This window comes from Vicugna pacos, chromosome 13, assembly GCF_048564905.1.
Source record: "Vicugna pacos chromosome 13, VicPac4, whole genome shotgun sequence".
Taxonomy (NCBI): Eukaryota; Metazoa; Chordata; class Mammalia; order Artiodactyla; family Camelidae; genus Vicugna; species Vicugna pacos.
In genome coordinates, this window is record NC_132999.1 from 56,365,856 (window position 1) to 56,379,800 (window position 13,945).

General features: G+C 43.4%; 1 protein-coding gene across 8 annotated transcripts in view; it reads left to right on the forward strand.

The window, feature by feature from the left end:
• Positions 1 to 2,834: 2,834 nt before the first annotated feature.
• Positions 2,835 to 13,945, forward strand: part of SPATA21 (spermatogenesis associated 21) — a 47,539-nt gene continuing 36,428 nt past the window's right edge. For 3 of the 8 annotated variants that reach the window (XR_012079478.1, XM_072975298.1, XM_072975304.1), the window contains exons 1-4: positions 2,852 to 3,113; positions 7,793 to 8,080; positions 9,682 to 9,833; positions 11,258 to 11,477. Coding sequence is in view for 7 of the 8 variants with exons in the window: in XM_072975298.1 (XP_072831399.1) it covers positions 7,973 to 8,080; positions 9,682 to 9,833; positions 11,258 to 11,477 (480 nt within the window). In the remaining variant the exon portion in view is untranslated. Of the gene's footprint in view, positions 3,114 to 5,280; positions 5,411 to 5,452; positions 5,514 to 7,792; positions 8,081 to 9,681; positions 9,834 to 11,257; positions 11,478 to 13,945 lie in introns of those variants that run through there. The other 5 variants (XM_072975299.1, XM_072975300.1, XM_072975301.1 and 2 more) reach the window with 5 other exon arrangements.

Genomic DNA, 13,945 nt, shown 5'->3' on the forward strand with positions numbered 1-13,945 from the left:
AGGGAGTCACAGGACATTGCTCTTGGGAGAATGACCAGACCCTCCGAAGTTCCTCCTGGCACCTGATGAGTCTGATCAGATAAAAAAGGTCACAGATTGATGACCCTCCAGAGCACTGAGTGGTCCCACGATGCTGGACAGGCTCGCTGGGATTTAGGAGGAAGCTTCACCAGAGACTCTTGATGATTAATATCACCTTTTACACCCCAATTTGTTCACTGTATAATCACTAAGCCCCAATCCTAAGACGGGTTTACAGTTTTGAAGGCACTAGCCTGCTGTGAGTCCCCTTTGCCTGGCAAAGCAATAAAGCTGCCTCTTTTATTCTGCACTCTAAGACCCTGTCTCTGTGTTATTTGGCTTATAAGGGACGGGGGCCAATCTTTCTGCAACATTCTCTCATTCATTACACAAATATTTGATTAAGTGCTTACAATATGGCAGGTCCTATATAGGGCACCGCTGAACCCAAATCTCTGATTCGCCAGTTTCTCCCAAACTTTCTCCACCTCCTCTTCTCCTTCTTCTCTCTCTCTTTTCACTCACTGTATAAGCTCTTTATTATAGTGTTGATCTACCCTCTTAAATTAAAAAATTTTTTATTATGGTAAAACATACATAACATAAACTTTACCATTTTAACCATTTGAAGTGTACAATTACTGAAATTAAATACATTCACAATGTTGTATAACTATCACCACTATCTATTTTCAGAAATTTTCATCATCCCAGACAGAAACTCTATACCCATTAAGCAATAACACCCCATTTCCCACTACCTCCAGCCCCTCATAACCTCTGTTCTACTTTCTGTATATGAATTTGCCTATTCTGGGTACCTCATCTAAGTGGAATCGTATAGGTATTGTCTTTGTGTCTGCTAATTTCACTTAGTATAATGTTTTCAAGGTTTATCCATGCCATAGCCTGTATCAGAATTTCATTCCTTCTGATGGCTGAATGATATCCTATTATATGGTGTAAAAAAAATTAACAAACTGAAACCTCAATTAAATAGTCAGGAGACCAGAATTGGGAGTTGTCACATCCTGGGACCATAGCAGAGCCAAACAGGAAAAAGAACGACTCCCCTTCTTTCCTGGCAAGGCCTCAAGCAATGAAAAGCCATGGACCCCTTGTTTACTGTAGCCCTCTCAACTGCCTTTTCCCCACTGTCAAAGAGTTCTGCTTCCCCTGCCCTGAGGGAACTTGCACATGGCTGGCATGGTTGCAGTTCTTGAGATACAATTCTCTGCTGATTTCAAGTAAACCCATCTTTGCTGGAGAAATTCTGGCAGTCTATTTATGTCAGGTCAACGATGGACACACCACATGTTGTTTATTCATTCATCCGCTGATGGACATTTGGGCTGTTTCCACCTTTCAGCTATTGTGAATCACATTGCTGTGGACACTGGTGTATAAATTCCAGTTCAAGCCCTTGTTTTCAATTCTCTTGAGTATATATCCAGAGGTGGACCTGCTGGCCCATATGGGAATTCTATGTGTTGCTTTTTGAGGAACTACTGAACTGTTTTCCATAGCAGCTGCATTGTACGTTTCCACCAGCAAAAATTGGAGAAAGGGTTCCAATTTTTCCACATCTTTGCCAATTCTTAATTTCCGTTTCCTTCGATAATAGCCATCTTGGTGGGTATGAAGTTAACTTTTCTTTATGTGAATCGATTTAACCGCTAATTTCAACTTTGCTCATTACCCTGATTCTGCACAACAATGAAGAAACTGAGAAGTGACTCAGAAAATGAGATTTCTTCCTCCTAGTTCTTTGGTCCTGTCTCGTTTTCCTAAAGTCCTGCAGTGGCAAAGACAGAGCTCCCCTTAGAAGCTGGAGCAGAGAGATACTGAGATGGGAAGGGAGGGCACATGCCCACAGTGACAATCTTTTACCCTTACTTCTCATCATTCTGTTTACATGTCTGCTCTCCCACTGGACTACAAGCTTCTTGAATGTGGGACCCTGTCCCTGCCACCTGTGGACCCCTATATTCAGCAGCACAGGGCCTGGCACAGAGTAAGTGCTCAGTGAGTAAATTAGTAAATGAGTGTTTGTGTGTGTGTGCGTGTTCCATTGGCTTCATCTCAAAGCCAAGAGGCAATTTGGGGATGGGCCACCATGTTTTCTCTTTCACACTCTGACTCTTTGCATCAGTATGTGCTGAACAACAGGGGGAAGTAGGGTATCCCAGGAATAAAGCACCTGGACCCACTTAGTTGGGGAAACTTCCAGCTGGGAGAGCATCTAGGACCAGCTCTTAAGAGCTAAACTTTGGGACACCGTCCACCATCAGCACGGAATTCTACCACTTCCTCTCTGGAAGCCAAGCAGCAAGAGGTTGGCCTGTGGTGACTGTTTTGGGCCTCCCCCTGTGGCTGCTGCTGGTAGGACACCTTCCTTTCATGAACCTGGAAGGGAATTCTCGCTCCATATGGGGGGTGAGGGTGTGGGTGGGGGGATGGAGAGCAGCCAGATCTTACAACGTGTTCAGAGCACTTCTGGTTCTTGATAGATGGACATTGAGCACCTGCTATAGAGCAGGTGCTGGGTGCTGGGGCCACAGAGATGAGGCCCACTCAACTCCTGCTTTCATGGAGCCAACAGACTGGAGGAGACAGAAAGAAAAAGTCATTTAATTTACAATGCATATGGAAAAGGGCTATGATGTTGGAAACTCCCAGGAGCGTGTGAGAGCCAAGTCTGGGGGCAGTCAGGGAAGGCTCTCTGAAAGAGGTTACCTTGACACAATAATCCCTGTGAGGTAGGCGAGGCAAGGATTGTTATCCTTACTATGTAATCGAGCCACTGAAACAGTGACCAGCCCAGGGAAAACTACACTGCGCTCTAGCTGCGAGAGGTCAGTCTTATTTCCAAACCCCAACCACAGGGCACGACCTGCCTGAAATGCATTTCTAAACCTTTGCTGCTGAGAATAACTGGGCCGACTGGCTATTTCCAGGTTAACTACATTATTTACCCAACGAATTCCATTCAACCCAACAGGCAGAGTGTAGGCTCAGACAGAGCCCATGTCTCATATGTGAGGAGGTGACAGGGATGCAAATCTCGCCGTGATTCATCGAGCTGCATTCTGGTAGGTCCAGGGCCAAGGTGGGGGTTTGATGTGAGCAGCTTTCCTCGGTGGCTTCCAGAAGTGTATATGATAGATCACTTATCATCTTTCCCTGCTATATTTTCCTGCCATCATAGACATTTCTACGAGAAGTTCCCCCATTTCTCACATGGGGAAACCACTTATAAAAGGACACTAGATAACAAAACAATCTTGAAAAAGAACGAAATTGGTGGACTCACACTTCGCTATTCAATATTTACTGCAAAGCTACAGTAATCAAGACAGTATAATACTGGTATAAGGATAGATGATAGATCAGTGGAATAGAATTGAGAATCCAGAGATAAACCTTCACATTTACAGCCAGTTGACTTTCCATGAGTGTGCCAAGACAACTCAGTTGAGAAAGGATAGAAATGAGAAAGAATTTTCAACAAATGGCACTAGGATGAGACATTTACGTTCCACGTGCAAAAGAATGATGCTGGACCCCTATCTCACATCATATACAAAATGTAATTCAAGATGGATCATAGACCTAAATGTATGAGCTCAGACTATACATCTCTTAGAAGAAAACACAGACATAAATCTTTATGACCTTGGATTTATGGCATAATAAGATGAATCTAACAGATTCTTAGATATGACACTAAAAGCCCAAGCAATAAAAGAAAACATAGATAATTGGGACGTTAACAAAATTAAAAAACTTTTGTGCTTCGAAGGACAAAAACAGTGAAAGTACAATTTATATAATTTGAGCAAAAATTTGCAAATTACTTATCTGACAAGGAACTTGCATCTAGAATATATAGAGTTCTTACCATTGAACAATAAAAAGATAAATAACCCAGTTTATAAATGGACAATGAACCTGAATAGACATTTATTTCCAAAGAAAATACACAAATAGCCAATAAGCACATGAAGAGCTGCCCATCGTCACTAGCCATCAGAGAAATGCAAATCAAAACCACAAGGAGATACCACTTTATACTTACACCTGCTACCATAGCCAGAATTTAAAAAAAAAAAACAGATAATAAGTGTTGGTGAGGAGGTAGAAAATTAGAACCCTCATACGTTGCTGTAGTAAGTATTGAAAGGCCCTTCCGTTTCCCCTGCGCCAGGCTACTGCTGGTGGGAATGTAAAAACGATGCTGCCACTTAGGAAAACGGTATGGCAGTCACTCAAGGGGCTAAACAAAGAGTTACCACATGACCCAGCAATTCCACTCCTCGGTACACACCCAAGAGAAATGAAAACATACCCACATACAAGAATTTGTACACAAATGTTCATGGCAGAGTTATTCATAACAGCCAAGAAGTGGAAACAACTCAAGTGTCTATCAACTGATGAATGGAAATACAAAACCTAGTATATTGGCTATAAAAAGGAATGAAGGGGTAATTCAAGCTACAACACGGATGAACCTTGAAAACATTTGCTAAGTGAAAGAAGCCAGTCACCAAGGAACACATACTGTATGATTCCATTTAAATGAAATGTCCAGAATAGGCAAATTTATAGAGACAGAAAGTAGATTAGTGGTTGCCTAGGGCTGGGGGTGGGGTGGGAGGATTGAGGTGATGGCTAAGGGGTGTGGGGTTTCTTTCTGGGGTGATGAAAATGTTCTAAAATTGGAGTGAGGATTGCATAATTCTTGAAATATATTAAAAGCCATTGAGGGAGGTGGGTATAGCTCAGTGGTAGAGTGGTGCGTGCTTAGCATGCAGGAGGTCCTGGGTGCAGTCTTCAGTATGTGCATTAAATAAATAAATAAGTAAAAGCCACTGACTTGTCCACTTTAAGTGGATGAGTTGTGTGATACATGAGTTAAATCTCAGTGAAGCTTTGAGCAAGAAAGTGCTTTGAAAGGAGGATATAGCCTTTATTTGCCGCCCACCCCACCCCCACTTCTGTCCTCAGATTCCATGCCCTTCTGCTGCTGGGGTTGGGGTCTTCCCCTTCTTGTCCAGACTCTCACAGAGGTTGTAAGCTCCAGGTGGGGACAGAGAAGGGGCCAGATCCCCTCTGGAGCCTCTGGCCCCCTCAGCTTGTGGAACACTGGGGCCTGAGAATTCTGAGGCTGAGAGAGCGCTTGCTGAGGTGGAGGCAGGGGACAATGAGGGGTGTGTTTGAAGGGCGGGAGAGGTTTCTGGCAGATGGGTCATCTACCCCTGGGGCAGAAAGGCTCAGAGGAGAGGGGAATGCTTAGGGAGCCCTAAAGGCAAAGAAGCAGGGAGAAGGGAGCAACTCCACGGGAAGAGAGAGGGGCTTGGTCACAGCACTGGCTTCTCTGTGCCAAGTGAGAGCTTGAGTCCTTCGGGAAGATGGAGCTGCAGCCGGAGTGGGGAGCAGAGGTCTTATTTGCAGTGCAGGGGTGCAGGCCTGGAGGGTAGGACGGCAGGGTAGGCAAGGTTGGAGGAAAGGACAAGGGAGAGGGGATCGGGGTCAGCAGCTGTTAGGGGTATGTGCCCTATGCCCCTGGTAAACCGCAAGAGCCATCAGGGCACCCAGTGTCACCCCAGGCCTAACATGGTGCCCCGCAGCGTCACGAGCAATTGTTGATTGCATGGGTAAATGAATGAGTGACAAGCTTCTTTGGAAACAGCATAATATGTTGAGATAACCAGTCTTGGGAGTCAACCAGGCCTGGGTTTGAAGGCAGTGCCTCTGCCGACTTGCTGTGTGGTATTGGACAAGACATTGGCCCACTCTGAGCCTCAGTTTCCATATCTTTAAAACAGGGCGGAACCCACTGACCTCAAGGACAGGAAGGTTAGAATATCGTTTTGCAAACATGCCCAGCAAATAGAAGGTTCCCCTGTGGATGTTGGCTGGTCTGTCATGATTTAGAGTGAAAGAAGCACCATCAAGTCCCTCAAGGTCCTGTGGTCTCACTGCGGGATAGGATTTAATCCTAGGAACTAATTAACAATGAAAAGAGGTCCGTGGAGTCCCTGTAGAAATGTTGGTGTTGCCTCAAAGGAATTCAGAGGCTGGAGAGAGGGCTGAGGTGGTTGGAAGCTTGAAGAAGAGGTGGGAGCTTGAAGGATGAGGTGGGGGGTGTTGAAGAGACAGAGAAGTAGGGAGCGGGCACAGAGGTTGGAGGGGGGCAGTCTGTGGGATTGGGATCGAGGAGTCTGCCCAGATTCTACTGTAGAGCACAGGGCACTATATTCAATACTTTGTAATAGCCTATAATGAAAAAGAATATGAAAAGGAATATGTGTATATATATATATATATATATATATATATATATATATATATATATATATATATATGTATAACTGAATCACTATGCTGTATGCCAGAAATTAACACACTGTAAACCAGCTATACTTCAGTAAATTTTTTTTTAAATAAGGGGGGAAAAAAGAAGTATTCTCACAGATATAGAGAACACACTAGTGGTTACCAATGGGTAGAGGGAAGGGGGAGGAGAAATGTAGGGGCAGGGGAGTAAAAGGTATAAAGCATTATGTAAAAAATAAGCTGCAAGGATATGTTGTACAATGTAGGGAAAGTAGCCAATGTTTCATAATAACTATAAGTGAGTATAATCTTTAAAAATTGTGCGTTACTAGATTGTACCCCTGTAACATACAATATTGTACAACTATACTTCAATAAAATATAAACTGAAAATTAATGGAATATGAAATAAAAGCAATGCAGATGAGAAAAAAAAAAACAGTGTGTAGGGGATGGCAGTACAGTAAAATAGGAGGCTGGCTGGGAGAGGCAGAAGGAGAAACACTAAGAAAGGCTTTAGAAAGGGAGGTGTCCAGGGCAGGATAGGGGTGCTTTGGCAAACTACCCATTGCCGTTGGAGACTTCAGGGCCGTCAAGACAGATGTTCCCCACTCCTATTCTTTAGCCCCCAAAAGAATGGAGTTTCCATCTATAGCAGCAGCAACCATGACACTCTTGGGTTCTCTTTAAAATGCATGTTACAGTGGGGAAAAGGTATAGTTTAAGAGGTAGGGTGCATGCTTAGCATGCACAAGGTCCTGGGGCCAATTCCCAATACCTCCTCTAAACATAAATAAATTACCATCTCTCAAATAAATTAACTTTTTAAAAAGCACGTTATGATATTAAAGGCTCTGAGAGATCCTGCAGGAAAGAGACCACTTTATTTTATTTACTTTTGGCAGAGAGGTATGTCTATTTATTTATTTTTAGAGGAGGTACCAGGAATTGAACCCAGGACCTCATGCCTGCTAAGCATACACTCTACCACTTGAGCTAGCACTTTCCAGACATGTTTGACATCAGAATCCTTTTAATGTGGTATACCTCATGGGACCACGATTCCCAAAAACGTCTGTTAGGAAATGCTGCTGTTGGAAACATTTTTTGTTTTGGGGGGATCCAACAGGCTGTGGTTCAGTTCTTGCTTTGTAACCTGTTCAGATTTTTTTTCACTTGTTTGGTTTGGGAGGGGCAGGTAATTAGGTTTATTTATTTTTAATGGAGGTACTGGGATTGAACCCAGGACCTCATGCATACTAGGCATTCATTCTACCACTGAGCTATTAACTGCCCCCACCCCTGTAACCTATTTGGTGTTGAATCTTGGGCAACTCACTTTCTCCCCAGAGCCCCCTTTTCCTCAGAATCATTGTGAGAATGAGGAAAACTATGTGGCAAGCTCTTGGTTTTCCTACGTGCCCCACAGGTACCAGGCCTGGCCCCACCTCCTCCTTTGAGCCAGGCTCCACATGGTCGGCTGAAGAGGCAGTTAGATAATGGGCTTGGTGAAACTTTGATTGGATTTCTCCTCTGGGAAAACAGCATTTGATGCCCCTCACTTGGTACCCTTGTTGGCCCTGGCACAACGGACAACACAAATGCCCAGATGTATAAGGAGGGTAGGATGAAGTCTCCCAGGGCCCAGCCAAGTCTTGGCCTGAGGACTGCCAGCAAGAGGGCTAGTGTTGAACCCATCATATCAGGAGTCAGCAAGGTAAGAACCTGGCCCTCATGTTCTGATCCCTCCACTCCCAGCAGGCACCTTTCCCTTTCCCTGCCCAGGTTTCCTCCCCATCTGCTTTTATTAAGCCTCAGTTACAAGTGACACAAAACCCAGTTCAAACTGGATTAGGCAGGAATGAGAAATAGCCTGGGTAGCTGACAAATCTACATGTAGACTTCAGGTATGGCTGGATCAAGGTGCTAAATGAGTGTCTCTTGGCTCTGCCTTCCTCTGTGCCATCCCCAGGCAGACTCTTCCTGAAAAATGGCAAGAATTGCTCTGGTCACTCCAGGCTTACATGTTCCCATCTTACAACATCAGGCTTAGCCTTCCCAACAGGAGACCCTCTTTGCAATAGTTGAAGAAAGTCTTTGGTATAACTGTCTTTGGCCCAGATTATAGTCACATGTTTAACCCTGAACCATTCACCATGGCAGGGCAGAGTGGCCTGGATCTCTTGATATAATGTGAAGCCAGAAGTGGCACTCAGCTGGCTCCGCTGAGCCCCATGGGCCAAATAGAGACAGGAAAGTTCCCATAAATGAATGTTGGCTTCTGTTACCAAAAGAGATGCTGGCTGGGTGAGCAAAAGAAGAATTGCCTGCTTACTCTACTAGGTGCCTTCTGTGGCCTTCAGCCTCCCCTACTTTAATCTTTATTCCCCTGACAACTGCTCAAAGCTTCCATTCCTGACCCCACCCCCCAGACTGCAACCTAAGCTCTCATCACTCTACTCAGCCTCTTCCCATCAAAAACATTTTAAGTGCCATGTGGCACGAACTGAAGAGCCCAGGGAAGACCCTCCTTCTCATCTACTTTTCCCAGAGCTAAAAATGTCACCATAAAAAAAGTTGACATTCCCCTGGGTTGATTATCGCCCCCTCTCTGAAGCCTCTGTTATAAATCATGGCTTCTCCTGGACCCAAGAAGAGGGCTGAAGAGGGGCATTTGGAAAGAGGCTGGGGCAAACATTCAGGACTTCTTTTACTTGCCCATTTATTTTTTTGATGAGCATGGCCATGAGGTCTCAGTGCCACCACTTAACCAGCTGTACGGCCTGGGGCATGTCACATGTCACTGCAGCCCTTTGAGCCTCAAGGGCTCATGTGTGGGTAAAATCCCCAGGGGCACCTGGCACTGGCCCTGCTCTGTGGTAGATGCCCTGAGTGTTGGCTTGCAGCAGCATCTTGTAACAATTATTATCAATTGATCAAACCAGGTTGCCTGGAGTTTGCTGACTCAGGTGAAGCTTGGAACTGACTCTAAGTCATTGGCTCAAGGTCGCCCAGCAGGGAAGCGATAGACCAAGATAGGAAGCAAAACCCATTCCAGGGCCTGAGTTCTGAAGTAGTGGAAATCATGGAAGCCTCTCTAGGACTTGCGAGGGTATTGAAGTTCCCCAGGGTGCTCTACTCTGGACCCTAGGTTCATGCTAGAGCCATCGGTGCTGACCGACAGCCTCTTTCCAATGCCTTCCCCAGTTAGGCACAGGAATTCCTTGTCCCTGAGGCCAGGATGATGCCCAGGGAATGGGAGGATCCTTGCAGAACAGGCCAATCCTTGAGCCAGTGCCATGGGCATCTTTGTTCTAGGTTGTGTTTCCAGATACTGAAGGAATGGGGAGTGGGAAGCAGCCCTCATCAGCTCCAGGAGGGCCAGAGAATGGATCCACACACAGAGAAGCATCAGAGGAGGGATCTCCGGAGCTCAGCACCCAGGAGCAGAGGCATCCGGCAGGACCAAGGTGAGCTGGAGAAAAACACTTGTGACTCACCTGGTAGGGGGAGAGAGGAGAAAGAACTCCCAGACTAAGGTGGATCCACCCAGTCACAGCCCCGAACTTCTTTCATACCACAAATCACACTAAATAATTATTTGTGTTGAGTTTTTGTCTGTGTTCCCCTACTATACCACAAGCTTCTGTTACATGTCTTGTTCAAGGGGCATGGATGTACTTGTTCAATCTCAAATCCCTCATGCCTGGGACTCTGCCTGGCACATAGTAGATGCTCAGTAAATATGCATTCACCAAATTCATAGAAGAATGAACAAGAGAGGGGCTGAAAGACATGGAGACACACATTTGTGTGTTTTTATTGTTATTTTTTAAATATTGTATATATATTTAAACTTGTCTACAGTGAGAACGTATTCTTTTTAAAAAGAGAAAAATCGAGAGAGAGAGCCATAAGAGGCAATGTGGAAGATTTGGGAGACTGATCAAAGTATTATTGAAATTTGATTATAACACAAAACCTTGAGATAATCTCTTCTACATGAAAAGTTAGGGGAATCAATCAAAGCCAGGTTTGAGCACCCCTGAGACAGGTACTGCACCCTGTGCTGGCAGAAATATAAACCATTTCAACGGATTTGCTTGGCATTTGTTTAAACTGCCTTAAGACTGTCTTTACCCCCATCTATTTCTAGAAATATGTCCTAAGAAAATAACTCCAGATTCAGGCAAAGTTTTATGCACAAACATTTTCACTGTCACATTATTTTAAACGCTAAAATATTAGAAATGCCAGTGTGCGCTAAATGCCCACAGTAGGGGAATGGTTAAGTAAATTATGATTATCTACAAAATATAGAATTTTATGCTTTCCTTAAAAAGCATGTTTATGAAAGATTTTTGGCATGGGAAAATTTTAGGTTATAATGTTAATTGAAAAGCATTGCAAAAGTGTATCTGTAGTAAAAACATGTAAAATATGCAATTATTTGAAGATGGCTTTTAAATTAATCCCCATTAAAAATATGTATGTATATCCTTAGGCAGAAACCTGGAGGATATACTCCAGAATATTAAAGTGAGATTGGATAGACACAGATTCAAATCAAGAGCTGTCAACTTTAGCTTAATGACCTGAGTCTCAAGTCTCCTGACCTCTCTTATCTCCCCATTCTCCCAGATTTTTCTTTTTTTTGAAAAAGCAATGAGTAATCATAAAAATATTATATCCTAACTCTCCTACACCTTGACATCAAAGTGTCTGTGATTGGGGGAATTCACGTTAGCCTTTTATTCTTTCTCCTACACATTAAGTATGCACCTATGGTGTGCCTAGCCCAGTGCAGGTGCTCTGGGAACTCCAGAGAAGTATATGAATATAAAACTCTGCCCCAGGCTGGAGACTGAGGTGTCCGTTTGTCTGTTCTCCCCAGGATGAAGGAGTCATCTTGGGCCGCCCAGGAGGTGCCCATGTCCCTGCAAGCAGGCCAGGATCAGGCCACGCCAGGGAGTGAGCTGGGGGTGCTGCCTTCCAGGGTCCCTGCAGCGCACGAAGGGCTGCAGCAGCCCAGCGCAGGGAAGGAGTCCGAGGACCAACAGGGGAGCCAGCAGAACCCAGGGACTGTGGAAGATCAGGCCTCCGAGAACTGCCAGGTAATGTCCGCGGAGACCTTGGCGGGAAGGTATGGAATGATGACCCACAGGGGAGGTGAAGGAGCAGGGAAATGTTGGAGGCAGGGAGGAGATAGGGGGTTCTGCGTAAAATTAAAATTGGGACATGCTGGGTTTAACAAAGCTCAAGCGATTTTTTTTAATGCTAGGATATTCTAACAGCTGTTTCTTCACTGCTTCTTTGTGGGACCTTGCAGGAGATGGTTAGAGTATGGTGCCTTTTCCAAACTTAAATCTTTTAATTTATTTTTATTTTAAGATTTAGCATTTTTTAACAGCTTCAGTGAGGTATCATTGACATACACTTGCACATACTTCAAGTGTACAATTCGATGCTTTGGACATAGGTGTACACTCATGAAACCATCACCCCAATCAAGAAAACAAACACATCTGTCACCCGCCCCCCACAGTTTCCTGACACCCCTTTGTCACAACTCCTCCAACCTGCCCCCATCCCCAGGCAACCACAGATGTGTGTTCTGTCGCATTAGATGTATTTCCTAGAATTTTCCATAAATGGAAGCATTCAGTAGCCATTCCTTTTTGTTTGGCTTCTTTCACTCAGCATGACTATTTTGAGATTCAACCATGCTATTGTGTGGATCAATACTTTGTTGTTTTTATTGCTAAGTAATATTCCATTGTATGAATATGTCACAATTTCTTCATTCTTTTATCTATTGATGGATATTTGGTTCCTTTCAAAAACTTTTTGACTATCACAAATAAGATTTACAGAAACATTCATGTCCATATATACACGTGGTTTCATTTCTCTTGGGCAAATAAATGGCTAGGGGTAGAATGGACCATATGGTATTTGTAATATTTAACTTATTAAGAAACTGCCAAACATTTCTCTGAAGTGGCTCTGTCATTTTACATCCCCATCAGCAATGTATGAGAATTCCAGTTGTTCCACATCCTCCCCAAAACAATGGCCAGTTTTTAATTCTAAGCATTCTCATAGGTGTATAGTGGAATCTCATTGTGGTCTTTATTTTCATTTTTCTAATGACTAATCATATCAAGCATATCAAGTATAGGCCATTTGTATATCTTTGGAGAAATGTCTATTCAAATAGTTTGCCTGTTATTTGAATTGAACTAGTCAGTTTATTGTTGAGTTCCAAGAGTTCTTTATATATTCTGGATACTAGACTATCAGATTTATGATTTATGGATTTTTTTCTTCCACTTCTATAGGTTGTCTTTTCACTTTCTGCCTTTTTTTTTCTAAATTGGGTTGTTTTCTTATTATTGAGCTTTGAGGGTTCTTATGTATTCTGAATACAAGTCCTATATCATATATGTAATTTGCAAATGTGTTCTCCTAGGCTGTGAGCTGTCTTTTCCATTCTCTTAACATTGGCTTTCAAAGAACAGAAATTCTCAATTTTGATGAAGCCTAATTTATCCATTTTTTATTTATGTCTGTGCTTTTGGTATTATTTCTTAGAAATCTTCCTTTTCTTTTCTCTTTAAATGGAAGTACTGGGGATTGAACCAAGTACCTCATGCATGCCAAGCATGCACTTTGCCAACCAGGATATACTCCCAACCTGTCTTAAAAATCTTTACGTATCTCAAAGTCACATAGGATTTTCTCCTATGTTATCTTTAAGAAGTTTTATTGTTTTAGGTTTTATATTTACATTTATGATTCACCTTGAGTTAATTCTTGTACATAGTGTAAGTGTTGGATCAAGCTTCGTTTTTTGCATATGGCGGCCCAGTCATCCCAGCACCATTTGTTGAACACTATACTTTCCCTGCTGAATTTGCACCTTTGTCGAAAATCAATTTATCACATGAAATGTTGCAGAAAAACGTGTTACAGCTCAGTGTTACAGCAACCTGGATCTGGGTGAGAAATCAAGCAGCACTCAGAGAGTTGAAAAACTCAGATTTATTACGCCAGCAGGCCCAGAGGACTTAACACTCCAAGCTCTGGACCCTGTCTGTAGGTTTACACAGGCTTTTATAGGCTGCCTGTTTACACTTTGCAACATCATATGCAAATAAGGTATAACTAAAGTTGACTAATTAGGAACGGGCTTTGTAGAAATGGACCAATTAAGGGGGAGAGAAATAACCAATCAGGAGTGAGGGAAATGGACCAATCAGGAGTGAGATCCACTTTCCTAGAAGTTAGCAGTTTCAGAGGCAAAAAGTGAGATAAAGCCACTGGGCCAGGGAACCAGATGGTGCTGGCAGGAGACTAGTGGCCCTACCTGGGGGTCCTGTTGGTCTTTTTATGGGGCTTCCCACCTCAACATGAGTCTATATCTCTACTTTGTTTCACTCATCTATTTATCTGTCCTTATTCCAACACCACGCTGTCTTGATTATAGCAACTTTTTTGTTTGTTTGTTTTGATGGGGGAGGTAATTAGGTTTATTTATTTTTAATGGAAGTACTGGGGATTGAACCTAGGACCTTGTGCA